Source organism: Etheostoma cragini, chromosome 13 (assembly GCF_013103735.1).
Source record: "Etheostoma cragini isolate CJK2018 chromosome 13, CSU_Ecrag_1.0, whole genome shotgun sequence".
In the NCBI taxonomy this organism is placed as follows: Eukaryota; Metazoa; Chordata; class Actinopteri; order Perciformes; family Percidae; genus Etheostoma; species Etheostoma cragini.
The window spans coordinates 16468025-16481352 of record NC_048419.1 but is presented as its reverse complement, the minus strand read 5'-3'; the positions used below and the strand labels follow the sequence as shown (position 1 = coordinate 16481352).

The following is a 13328-nucleotide window of genomic DNA, read 5'->3' as shown; positions in this document are numbered from 1 at the left end:
CACACACACACACACACACACACACACACACACACACACACACACACACACACACACACACACAGCAGTTTCCTTTTTGAATTTGGTAAATGGACATTCACTTACCTCCCCTCCTCTACAGGGAGCACAAGCATTGACTTTTTAATTTGTCTCTTAAAAAGAAAAAAAAATCTAACCCTATAGAAAGCAAGCATACAGTCACAAAAGTACTTTGGGAAATGTGTTTGTGTCTTTTACCCACATTTTTGTGTGTCCGCAGACAGGAGGAAGGTCAGTCATGAGACCTGAGCCATTCGACTCCCATTTGAACTGATTTAGCGTGTTTGGTTACAGCTCAGAACAAAACAACTAAAACTACTCCCTGCTGGTGCTGTTTATCCCACCACAAAATGCATATGGACAGCAGAGTGACAGAGAAAAGATACTTTTCTCCTCCTAACCTGAGACGTTGACTCCCATCCATTACACGTCTAACCTATCCAAATCTAACCTTCTCCCTGACATGCTGCTCCCATCCAAACTATCTCAACTTTTTATTTTCCGACACTTTAGGACTAGGAAGAAATATGAGTACATTTGCATTGAATTGTTGTTTCGATGGATCTGTTGCCTTAGGCACATAATAATCTGTAACCGTAAAATTCAAATTATACTTATGTGACACAAACTTATACGTTGTTGCAATACCTTTTTCAAGTTAAGCCTCCAAAATGTATAAAGCTGCTGTTTTGCGCTAAAGCAGGCGCCCTCTGCCTCCCCCACACTCCCAGAGGTTGAGGTCCCTCCAGATCCCACATTCTCCATTCCACTCCTTTCTTTCTCTCCCTCCCTTCCTTTCCCTCGTCTGCCTCCCTCCATCCCATCTCCAGACACCCATCCTCTTCAGACGAAGGTCAGAGTTCAAGTCTTGGAGACCCCAGCAGCTCCCTCTCAGACAAAAGTCTACTTCAGAGATTCTGCATCCTGTATTTCATATTTTCGTGACAACAGAAGATGTTGTCACTGCTCGCCCGGGGTTAGCATTCAGTCTTATACTCCAAAAAGTCCCCTCCCAAACAAAACTAGCAACATCTTTGAAAAGAAACAGCTGGGGGGAAATAAGTTAAGAAATTCTCTCTTTTTCACATTCTTTCAGTATCTTATCATTTTCTTCAGATAGTTAATGGTGAGGAGACACAGGAACCAGGAAGATGACACTGGTGCAGATACTGAGGCCAGCATGAGTCTAATTTTAGACCCAGGCTGTCGTGCTGTGGTTTCACCAGGTATGAAGCCATATGGCCACTACAGTGACCATGGGAAAGCCACACATGTTGATGCATTTTGGTGTAAAAACAGAATCCCCTTTCTTCCAGCTGAAAGAAACATTTTGGAATATAAAGCTTTCTTGTCGAGATCGATCTCCTAATCTATCTCTCTGCAAGAAAGTCATTACACATCTTTCACAAAATATTACTCATTTCCTTCCAACTTGCCGTGATGTTTTTGATACTAGCATTAAATCAAGTGGCTTCATGTCATGTGGAAGTTTTGCTTGTGTCAGAAATCACAAAAAAACACACATAAAACCCTGCAGTTCTATAAACATTTTAGACTGTTTGAAGGAACAGTTTTACATTTGGGAAAAACACTGATTTGCTTTCTTGTCAAGAGTTAGATGAAAAGAAGCACACTTTTTTTAGGTGTGATATTGTGGTGGTGATAACAGTCGGCTGGACAAAACACGATCCAGTGTTTATAGTAGCAGAGTTATTGACACATCAGCTTACACCCGGTTCACACCTACATGGTTTTTTTGAAAATACTGAGGGAATTTCCTCCGTTTGTGCCCATCGTTTACAAGCAAACGCAGAATTCGCCTCTGAAAATGATTCTTTCTAAAAACTCTTCCCGGAGTGGAGATTTTTGTGAAATCTTCGTTTGCATGTCTGCATGTAAACAGAGACAACCGGAGGTTTAGGTAGCCGAAGAAGTCAGGAAGAGAAGAGAGAGGAAGTGATGCGTTGCTATTGATGCTATTTTCGTGACTCTGATTGGCTAACGTGGGCTTGAGCCTCTCGTTACACTGCCACCTACGGGTTTGGAATGACGGCATATATACACAGGTACGCGTAAACATACACTTTTCTGAAAAGTGACAACTGTGCACAATGTTATTTTTGAAAAGGAAGAGGTTGAAATGTCCGTTTATGAAAATAGCCGGCCATGTTTAAATGTAGCATTAGTTTCAAACTACACCCCACCGACATGTACAGACCTGTTGCTTTGGATATCTCTGTTGCAGAAAGCAACTGCAGTAGATTTGCAGTACAGCTCACTCTGGGTTTTGAAGAAAATATTATACCACTTTTAATGTGAAATGTCTTTTATCTCTTATAAGTGTTGACTTGCTTAGAAGTGCTATAGTTAAAAGGTTTCATTAAGGCCAAAGTGGGTCATAGAAAGTTTACAGGTTTAGAATAAATTACTATGGTTTTAAACTGTTCAGTTAACACTTATAATTCAACTTTAGTTTACAGAGGCAAAGTACTGCCTCTGCCCTTTGAACAACGACTTAGACTTAAATATATGAAGAGTTCTGGCCTTTTCTGAGCCTTTTCTGACTCTGAAACAGTTGAATGAGGGGGGTGGGTGGAGGATCGCTGGGTGAGGATGAGGGAAAGGGAAAAGGAAATGTATGGGAACCATAGTCGAGGTCAAGGCTTGTGATAGTTGTTAAAACAGAATGTTGCTCCTGTAGTTCTAACGACAACAACGTACAACTATTCCTGTTTTTTCCACATTGAGAGTAATTTCTTTTTTAGTGCACAGCTGCGCACTTGTTTGGCCACAAAGCTCGTGTCAGGTGTTTGAGAGGCCTTCTTCATGGAAGATATTTTGATTTGTCACAGCACATTTAATGATGGCTGATTAATAATGGTCTCAGGGTCTGAAAGTAGTAAGTCTTCTGGTAGCTGTGCTAAGAGAAATCTCAATCATTCCCAATCTTGCAGAAATGGAGAGCGTAGGTATATGTAAGGAGATTCCATAGGCACAGGCTAATTATTGCAAACTAAAAAGCTAGTCATAGTGTTTTCTCTATGTTGATATGTTGATGGTGGTCCGCCACGGTGGACACCGAATTTGATGGAAAAAAAAACTTTAAAAAAACCTTGTCTTTAGGTTATTTTATGCTTCTAGCCAGAGCATGTGAAATGTGTGTGTATATGCAAAGTCGGCTGTGTGGTTGCCCGGAGAGGATTGGCCCTTGTGATGATGGCTCCGCCCACTTTCCGTGTTCCAGTCCATAGGCGTAGTTGATTGTTGTGGTCTGTGTGGAATGTTCCAATCAGCTGCCTGAAATCAACCCATCTGGAGCTTAAAAAGCTCAGTCCAGGCGGCTGAGAGTAGAGATCAGTACCCCATGCTGTCCGTTTGTTCACATTTGTTTAATAGTCGTTAAGAGTTGTTAAGAGTTGTTTTATAAAGTCTGTAATCTTGTAACTTGGTAAGCTAATGGGTTCTGTGCTCTTTTGGTTGTGTTTAGAAATTACTTTGTTTATATATGCAGCATCCATGTATTTCTTTTGTGTTGTAATTTGATATTCCTTTAAGTGTTAATTAAAAAGCCCTTCTTGTACCGTGACCTTTTCTCCCTTTTTGCCTTGTTTCCTCTAAATTGTTCCATTTTATATTACGTCCAAACCTACGAGTCTGGTTGTAACAGCGGTGACATAAAAATCAACTACAACTAGCGAGCTTATCCTCTACTGTATAGTAATTGTCTACTATGCGACAGCAAGCTGCTAGTTTATGACACAATTGTCATAAAATAAAAAATAACGTGAGATACACAATGGAGCCTTTTATAGCCTACATTGTCATGTTTCTTTAGAACTAAACAATGGACAAATGGACAAAAGTCTTTAAACACTTCCGATGTAAAGATATTCGCTGTGAAAGTGGCGCCAAAATGAATGGCAGTCAATGAAATGCTAACGGACCTGATGGCTTATTAGCATCAAAATGGCTCCATGGGAAGTACGCTTTGTGGAGGCTGGCTTACCCCCTTGGTCATGACTTACTGGGACACTTGAATAAAACAGCCATTATTAAAAAGACAACAGCCATTGTTAGTGTTATTAGCAACACCTGTGCTTCTCCTACTGTTACAAGTCAAAATGTCTGATTTGACTAATGTAACACAGGTATAAGTATGCTGTAACACTGCACCTATTTGATCTGTAGGCAGAATACAGGGCTGATTTAACAAAGCAAGACTGAATGATAATGACCATTGTTTCCTTTCAGATAATAACTTGAAAGCCTTGTTTGGCAGATTTTCAATTCAGGCCATATCTTCATCACCTGGTGTCACATAATGCAGCTTCCTGTTTGCAGCCCTGTTGCCTGAAGGAATTTGAAAACAGGGCAGCCATTCAGCTGCTTCTCCTGCTGCTTCACTTTCAGCAGCGCTGCTTCCAGCGGGGCAAGTCTCTGTTGGTATCAGATTGCATCACTACCTGAGTGAGGACATCTCCTCCATCCACACACACGGCGCACCAACCGGCGTGTAGGTACATGACATCACTCTCCAGCACACAAGTAACCGGGAGCAGCAGGGCGCGAGGCAGTTTACTCAGATAAACTGACGGATAGCGTTTTCCTTTACACTTTTTTTTTAAATGGGAACTCCGGCAAATAAACCGGTTGCAGCTCTGTTTTTTTAAATGTTAACGCCTGTCCCTTCTAACAAGCATGTAGGTTAATGCTGTTTTAGTGTAGGCTATCATGTTTTGAACTGTGTCGCGCGTTTGTAACAATTTAACGTTATGTCCTTAGAAGTGTGCTTAAATCAACATACGCCTTTCAATTCATGGATACGTCTTTACAAAGTTATTACATGCTATATGGTTACTGTAGTTTTTCGCGGATATGAAGATGAGATATTAAAAGAGAGACTGTTACTCACCACTTTGACGTTTGGAGTCCATGTCGTTTTATGTTTGAATGTCTGGGTGCCTATTTCCGGTTAGTTAATTTATTTTAAAGTTACGGTTGTGAACATGTGAGGCGTGTTCGCCACAGACACACCGAAGCTCTGTCAGCCTCTGTGCGGCCAAGTGAGTCAGAGTGGCCGCTACAGTTTATAGTTTGACTCGGCAACCGTTGGTTCATCATCCAGAGCTCTGGGTCCTAGTGCTAGTCGATGCGAGTCTACTAAACACTGTCAGACTGTTTTGACTCCACCAACGTTACATTTAACTGGCAACTATTGTTACTTTACAGATTAAGATTTTCAGTGCAAAACATGAATTATTGTGATAAGGGTAAACTATTCCTATACAGTCTGTGGCAGTGGTTTTCCAACTTTTGTCATTACAAACAATAACAGAAGATGGAAATCATTTAAAAACGTTTTAGCTATCTATGATAGTTTGATTGCTAATGTTAGCTCAAAACGCCATTCAAGTGACAGTCTTTGTTGTGTTTGATTGCTAGCTTGTAGCCAGCAGTCATTTCAAAAACGTTTTAGCTATCTATGATTGTTTAATTGCTAACGTTAGCCCCCCGGCCTAGAAATATGATTAGCCCCCCTGGTGCCACCCCACTCCATTGGGCTAGAGTGCTGTCTATCTGACAAATTTGATTTTCATTGGATGAAAGTACTGTCACTTTGCTAGCTGTTCTGCCAACAGCTGCTTTTCCATTTGGTAAAATGGATATGTACTCTAAACACATATTGTATGGCAACTGTGTACTTTGTTGACATTTTGAGGACAGTTTAGAAGTAGAAAAATGTACATGGTCTTGTTCCGTCCTATCCAAAATTTCAAGAAGATTTTCTATGGTGTATTCTGAGAAAATCCCCTTGGCCCCCCTTGACTGATTATTGGACCCCCCTGTGCCACGCCCATTTAAAAATCCTGGAATTGTCCCTGTTGGTCACAATTGGTGATGAGGCATCACAATTAGACAGTGAGTGCTTAATTCAATGCAATTCAATTACATTTTATTTATACTATCAGTTCATAACAAGAGTTGTTCTAGTAACAATTCTAGTAATTCCCAAAAGAGCAAGCAGTGTGACAGTGGCGAGGAAAAACTAACTTTTTGGAAGAAACCTCGGACTACCCAGGCTCTTGGTAGGCAGTGTCTGATGGGTCTGGTTCTGAATGGGGTGTAATAAATAGAGGCAATAACAGTCACAATAAAAGATAATGGAACAGTGACTAGAAATAGTTTTGCAGTATAGTTTGTAGTAGTTCAGTAGTAGGGCACTGCAGGATGTAGCAGGGCACCGCAGAGTGTAGCAGGATGTAACAGGGCGTCGCAGAGTGTAGCAGGACCACGGCGACAGCTGCAACCATGATTTTGAGACCTCCCTAATCCAAGGAAACACGCTGGGCGAAAAAGAACATGAGGACTCCAGGGAATAAGTCCTCAGAGCTAGGTTAGTAAAAGGCATTTCTGGGATATGGATGGACACAGATGGAAAGATAGAGGAAAGTAGAGTTCACTGTGTCAAAGGACGGAAGTCCCCCGGCAGTCTAAAACTATTACAGCGTAACTAAGAGAGACAGGATAAAGAGAGGAGCCTGGTCAGGCTAGAACTCTCCCCTCCCGCATCAGGCCGTATTATATTATTAAAATACATGGTAAATGAATCTAATGACTATGACGAGAAGCAGGTGGGCCTGGCTAGGTGGCCGCTGCGACTCCTCACTCCCTAACTATGAGCTTTATCAAAGAGGAGAGTTTTAAGTTTACTCTTAAATGTGGTGAAGGTGTTTTCCTCCCTAACCCAGACAGGAAGCTGATTCCACAGGAAAGGGGCCTGATAGCTGAAGGCTCTGGCTCCCAACCTACTTTTAGAAACATTAGGAACCACAAGTAACTCTGCATTCTCGGAGTGGAGTGCTCTAATGGGACAATAAGCGGGGCATAAATGGGACTATGAGCTCTTCAAGATATGAGGGTGCTTGACCATTTCGAGCTTTGTAGATCAGAAGAAGGATTTCAAATTCAATCCTGGATTTTACAAATGATCCTATTATGAGATCATAGGACAAAGTAAAAAATGTTGGCAAAGACTGGTCTATGAACTAATCTCTAGTATTGTATGTCTGCTGTGGTGAACATGGTGATAATTTCTATCAAACTATCTCAAATTACATTACAGCTCAGAATCTAATTACAATGAAGTCCGACATTTCCAGATATTAATGGAAGAACCACTTGAATCCTTTCAAGAAATCGCTGACCCAATTATTTATTAATTGAAGTGACAGACATGTGTTTCAAAATTATGTTTAAAATGGTAAAATTGTTACTCCAAAAAATGTCAAATAAGTTTGTTCTCAACACATTCAATATGGACCTGTAAACACACACGCGCGCACCTGCACACACACACACACATACACCTACACACACGCGCAATTTCTGTTTAGAGAGCAACAATTTTCCATCTTTCACATTCAATTACAAACTATGCAACACATTAAGTTCCTATTAAATCCCTCTGAGCTTAGTTTCCAACACACCTGTGGTTGGATCCCAAACACAAATCCTTTCCTAACACTTTCTTTTGTGACACCCATCAGCTGTTGTTTAAACATTCTTTGTCAGTACTTATTTTTTCTTTGCATCTTTCTTTGTTTATCTTTACACACATTCCTTCCCTTATTACTTCTTCTGTCCCTTCACCTTTTTCCTATTTCCTTCCATCGTTTGAGCATTGTTTTCCCCTTCATTCAGAGGGTCTGCATAATCATCCAAGGAAATCCTCTATATATCATTTGCTGTAATTACACACACACACACACACACACACACTCAAACATGAAGTAAACATCAGTATGGCATAATCCGACAGCTGAAATTCTGAGCTGCTTCATGAGTTCAGCTGCGAGTATGAATTGACAAAAACCTTGATTTCTTTAAATAAAATAAAAAACATCTTATTTTAAAGGGTGTGTACAGTACTAAAACCTAATTTCTATGACACAGTTAATTCACATCATTAACAAAATAACACAATGAAAATATGGACTAATTAGACAATAGCCTCATGGCAGTGCGCTACCCACCCAGCCTATTATAAGAGTCATCAGCACCTTCTGCGTTAATCAACCAGCAGAACCAGACTGTTTGTGTGTTTGTGAGAGCACGCACAGAGAGAGCGACAGCGCGAGCGCAAGAGAGAGAGAGAGAGAGAGAGAGAGAAAGAGAGAGAGGGCACATGTCATATGATTGATAACAAATTTCAGCAGCTCTTCTGTTCATTTCTGAGTTGCGGATCTATTTTGGCGATGGTAATGTTAGTAGTGTTGTAAGTTAGCAGTATATGTAATTAACCCTAACCCAGGGTGAATCTGAAGAAAACTGCTGTGTCTGCCCGGTTCAGCTCTGAGAGTTGCATTGAAGGAATAATCTCAGAGATTAGGTTATGTTCTGCCTCTGTTTAGAAGTGAATGTAGGCTACAGCTCACAGCAATTTAATACTGTATAGTGTCTGGCTTCTATCCAGCAATCATGTAGCTAACGTTGGAAGCAGGAAAAGTGTCAAAGGCGGTAACACCCCTGCCCCTTCTGTTGTAAAGTCTTCTGCATATGCTGTCTGCGTGTGACGTTCAGGTTACCTTCCCCTTAAAACACATATAGGTACATCTCGCTTTTTTAAATAGATAAAAACACCATGTGTATGTCACATTCAATAAGCCTAATGAGAATCACACTATTCTCTTCAGTTTATGAGTCGCTGATGATGACAGCGTCTGTGTGACTAACACTGGATCCTTTTTGCCTCCAACAATATGCCAGTCCGTCTTCCAAGCAGCCTTTTCGCTACCCAAACTCTCTCTCTAATTTTGGGCATAGATGCAAGTTTGGCAACCCCATAGTATGGTAGGATATCCTCATCAGCTTTATGTCTGTTTCAGCTCCATTGTGGCTCATCTGCTACCTCTCAAAGTCCTCATGATCTCCTTCCTCTGAATCCAGTTTCTTTTCTCTTTTGGCCAGTTGGCTGACTTCATATGTATTGTTTAAGATGTCCAAGTACACATAGGACCAGGAGCCAAGAACAGTTCTGCTCTTGTTGCCTCAAAGGAGGGGAGTCTTTTGGTTCTACCAGTTCCTCTTCCACTGTGAAACAGTCAATCTGGGGTCTGCAGGCATCTCTAAAAGCCCCTTTTCAGAGCTTGTTGCTGTTGGCGGAGGAGCTGCACTTGGTTAGGCGGTTCTCCTGGCTTCATTTTCTCAGAAGAGTCTGACCTGTTTCTTTAGTTCGTTCTTCTTCCACTGAGCAAGATGATCAAAGGCAGACATGGACATGCCAAAGACTCTGTAGAAGTCTTCTGGTGAGAGGTGACGCTGGGAGGAGAGAGGAGACGGAGACATTTAGAGACATCCCTCTGTTTCAGGAATTGAATCAATAAACATTTTTTGGTGGTCTGTCCGCTTTCACTGTACTTTTGTCTGTCTATTTAGGAAGTAGATTTTGTAAAATGCTGTAGTACTGTAGCAGTTTACCTCCAGTCTGGCTCGATCCACATCACTTGGGAGACGCTGCTGCCCTCTGACTGACACTATAAGGGCTTCATATGAGTAGATCTAACACACACACACACACACACACACACACACACACACACACACACACACACATTTTATATATTTTAGTCTAAGTATGTAGTCTTACGTACATCATTCCTGATGTGAAGTTTCCGGTGGAGAACATTCTTCATTTTCTTTGTGTATGCAAGTACACAAGGAACTATAAAAAATAATTAAACATATATTCAACTTCTTGCACAAAAATTCACTGTTGAGGCCATGGCCGTGGGAATAAAATTTCAAAAACGTTTTTTTACTGTGACCACAGAATATTATACTACATTCAGATGCTCCTTCAAGGGACTTACACTAATGATGTCATTGTGACCATTTGTTTGTTCAACGGTTTCTATACCACAATTCTAATTTCCATAACTTCAACAAATTCATCATAAACCAGCTTGGTTTGAATGTTTCCGGACCATATAAACAGTCAGATTGACTTATTTTATTTAGCTTTATCACCCTCTAGTGGCCAATGGCAGCATTGACAGCAGTGACAGAGACTAAAATGTGTTTAAAAAATAATGAAGTCTCTCTGTTTCGTTAAGTGTAATGAATCATGCAGCTAACGCTATTTCACTGAGGAAGAGATCAAGAAAAATCAGTTTTTTGCAGACATGGTACTTGTTTAATAAACAGAGAAGACTTTGGAAAAATCATTTATTTCTTTTCAATTTCTAGGATTTAAAAATAGTGTGGATTTGATGAATTGCTTTAAACTCTTTCCAATCACACAAAAATGACAAAAAAAATTAAGTTTGAAAAAATGTCCAACTCTTTTGACTTTTGAAGTCTATTTATAAGTTCATAAATCAGTTGTTGGACTAGGAAAGATTAACAAAATTTCCCCCATGAAATACCACAAAAAAGGTCATAGTAAATTATTCCCTAAAGATCTCCACTGTTGGTTTTGATTGAGAAGGAAGAAGACTGGAACATATTGGATACTGTAAATATTAGAGGAGTCAGTCAGCTACACAAATGGAAGTTACTGAGTGAGTTACTCTATTATCCACCGATCCAGACCATTCACTCTTGGTTCAGTAACAGCTAGTTTGGGCTAGAGCGTCTTACCTTGTATTCTGAAAGAAAAGGAGAAGAGAAATACAGCCTCAGTCAGTTAACTGCTTCATCTGTCCAAACCTTTATTCCATTATAATATACACTCGGAATAACGGGAATCCGGAGGGGAGGTAAATCTTGAGAAAACTAGAAGAATTGGGGATAAGCAGATTTAAATTGTCCAATAGGCTTACCTCTGATCTGCCAATTAACTGCATTACTGCTGTCGTACTGGTAATGATCTGCACCCGCACTCCCAGGCTGCCAGAACACAACGAGAGTAGTTAAGAAAACATGGAGCGAGACGATGTATTCCATCATTATATTGGAGGGAAAGGACCAAATAAAGTATACAGATATCATATAATATCGTGTCTATAAAAAGTCCCATCAGTGAGGCCTTCCGTCTAATAATTTACCACACTGACAAATACAATAAAATATAGAAATATGTTAATTACTGTCTCAGTTGGCTTCCCAGTTGAGTGAATGGCCACGCCTGTCTTATTCTCTATCACACACGTGCACGCACACACACACACACACACACACACACACACACACACACACACACACACACACACACACACACACACACACACACACACACACACACACACACACTTAGCATGGCATGACAAACATTACCCTGTTTAGTCCACTTCTGCCGTAGCCTGGCAACGAGGACGATTTGGCAATGTATGAGTCTGGAAGAACAAATACAAACACATAACCATAAACAAACACAGGAATTATGCAAAATAATATTCATGAAAAGGAGCACAGTACCTCTGTAATCTTACAGTGGCTAAAGAATCTGAAAAGGGTTTCTAACATCTTTGTCATGCAGTTTCTGGGAATATCACTCTGGGGAAACAGTTTCTCCTGATAATACCACTGCCTCCCAAACACCCATCAGAGTATCAATGGTATAAAATAGGAAACGTGGCTCTGATCACACACAGATCAAATCTGATCACATGGGTAAAATCATATTGATATTTCAGTCATTTAGATGTGCCATTTCAGCCTCTGGTTATTACATTTACACTGTAACTAAAAATAAACACTGTAAATAAAATAAAATATAACAAAAATAATATAATGTGAAAAACAGAGTACATTTGTCAATTACAACTCTCTCCTTCTCTCTCCATGGTACATCTGCCTGTTATGGTGATGGCGCTTTGGCTATGACACAGGCTTTTGGTATGGGAGATTTGGGTTTGATTCCTACTGTAATACATCAACCTATGTGTCCCTGAGCAAGACACTTAACCCCTAGTTGCTCCAGAGGCATACAACCTCTGATATATAGCAACTATAAGTCGCTTTGGATAAAAGCGTTTGCTAAATGACATGCAATAATAATGTAATGTAATGTAATGTAATGTCTGAGGAAACAGGATAATGTGTTGGAGGAACATGATATTATTGCTGCTTCCCCTCACTTTTAATTTTTTTTAAATGAACACCCTGCCACTACACCGATGACAAGAATCTTTTCTTTTGTTGTCACTCCTACAGCATGGCTGCATGTCTCTTGTAACCATAGGTAACCACCAGCATCCTAAGCATTCTTCGGAGGGCCATTTTTTGTTGTGCACTACTGCAGCTGAAGCAGCAGAGGGCGGTGGAGTCCCATTGATCCCCTCAAGTCCTACTTCTGTCTTTTTCACTTCTATCTTCCCTTGCCTCTTTTCACTATCTCCGTTCCTCGGCTTTATCATTCGTACTTCCTCAGTCTTTTGCTTGTGTCTTTCCCCCTCCTTCCTCTCTCTCTTGTGCTTACTTGCGCCGTCCTCCGTCTCTTCTCTTTCAGCCTGTCTATCTCTCTTGTTTACTCCAGTGTTGAAGGGAATTAAATAACACAGCGATGTCAAAGAGCCAGGATGAAACACCATGATGCAGTAGAATGCTGGCCAACGTGTAAAGCTACTTTACAGCGTGTTTGAGACGCTGAACTCCAATGAGTTTTTCATTTACAACTCTCTCTCCTTCTCTCTCTCAACAAAGAAATGAGATACAGTTTCATAGATTAGTCATGGTGTGTGTCTCTCAGAAATATGCTTGTTTCAACAAAGTGTGCCCTAATGCCAAACGGTGTAACTAATAGCCTAATCATCTGAATGTCTTTATACGAGAAGTGCTGGCCTATAATCTCAGCTACTATTTGAATCATAACTTATTCTGAGCTAGTGGCACAATCATGCTTTATATGATGCATGCACAAGAATGCATCTTTATGACGTTTAAAAACATATTTAGAGAACAAGTTGGGAAGTTATTGGATTAAAATCCATGCAAGAGCTATACAAGAGATGGGGAAGAGATCACAATACATACATTTTACAAAATGCAGCTGCATAACAGGTATTTAAAGGCCAAGTGTGGGCAATGTGATCCCATAAAACACATCTATTTTTACAATCAAAAGCGTAGTGTGTAACTGTGGTTCATGAAACAGATGGCTGGGGGGTTCAGGTCAATGATCCTGGATCAGTGCTGCTCTTAAAGAAAAGCCGCTACATGCAGGTTTAAGCAGCGGCATACATCTTCCTACCTGTGTGTGTGCATGCGTGTGTTTGTATGCGTGTGCATGTGTGTGTGTATGTGTGTGTGTGTGTGTGTGTGTGTGTGTGTGTGTGTGTGTGTGTGTGTGT

The 13328-nt window shown here is 40.5% G+C and overlaps 2 protein-coding genes across 2 annotated transcripts in view; both read right to left on the bottom strand.

Annotated features, from left to right (window-relative positions):
* Positions 1–5138, bottom strand: part of LOC117955999 (actin filament-associated protein 1-like 1) — a 17237-nt gene extending 12099 nt beyond the window's left edge. Inside the window, exon 1 of the mRNA XM_034890842.1 lies at positions 4952–5138. Within this exon, the coding sequence (XP_034746733.1) occupies positions 4952–4973 (22 nt within the window). The 5' untranslated portion in view covers positions 4974–5138. The remainder of the gene's footprint in view (positions 1–4951) is intronic.
* A 3947-nt stretch (positions 5139–9085) lies between these two features.
* LOC117955414 (actin-binding LIM protein 3-like) overlaps positions 9086–13328 on the bottom strand; it is a 43645-nt gene continuing 39402 nt past the window's right edge. The window contains exons 19-23 of the mRNA XM_034889902.1: positions 11314–11372; positions 10860–10926; positions 10678–10685; positions 9517–9597; positions 9086–9357 (exon numbers count right to left, since the gene is read on the bottom strand). Coding sequence (XP_034745793.1) covers positions 9244–9357; positions 9517–9597; positions 10678–10685; positions 10860–10926; positions 11314–11372 — 329 coding nt within the window. The 3' untranslated portion in view covers positions 9086–9243. The remainder of the gene's footprint in view (positions 9358–9516; positions 9598–10677; positions 10686–10859; positions 10927–11313; positions 11373–13328) is intronic.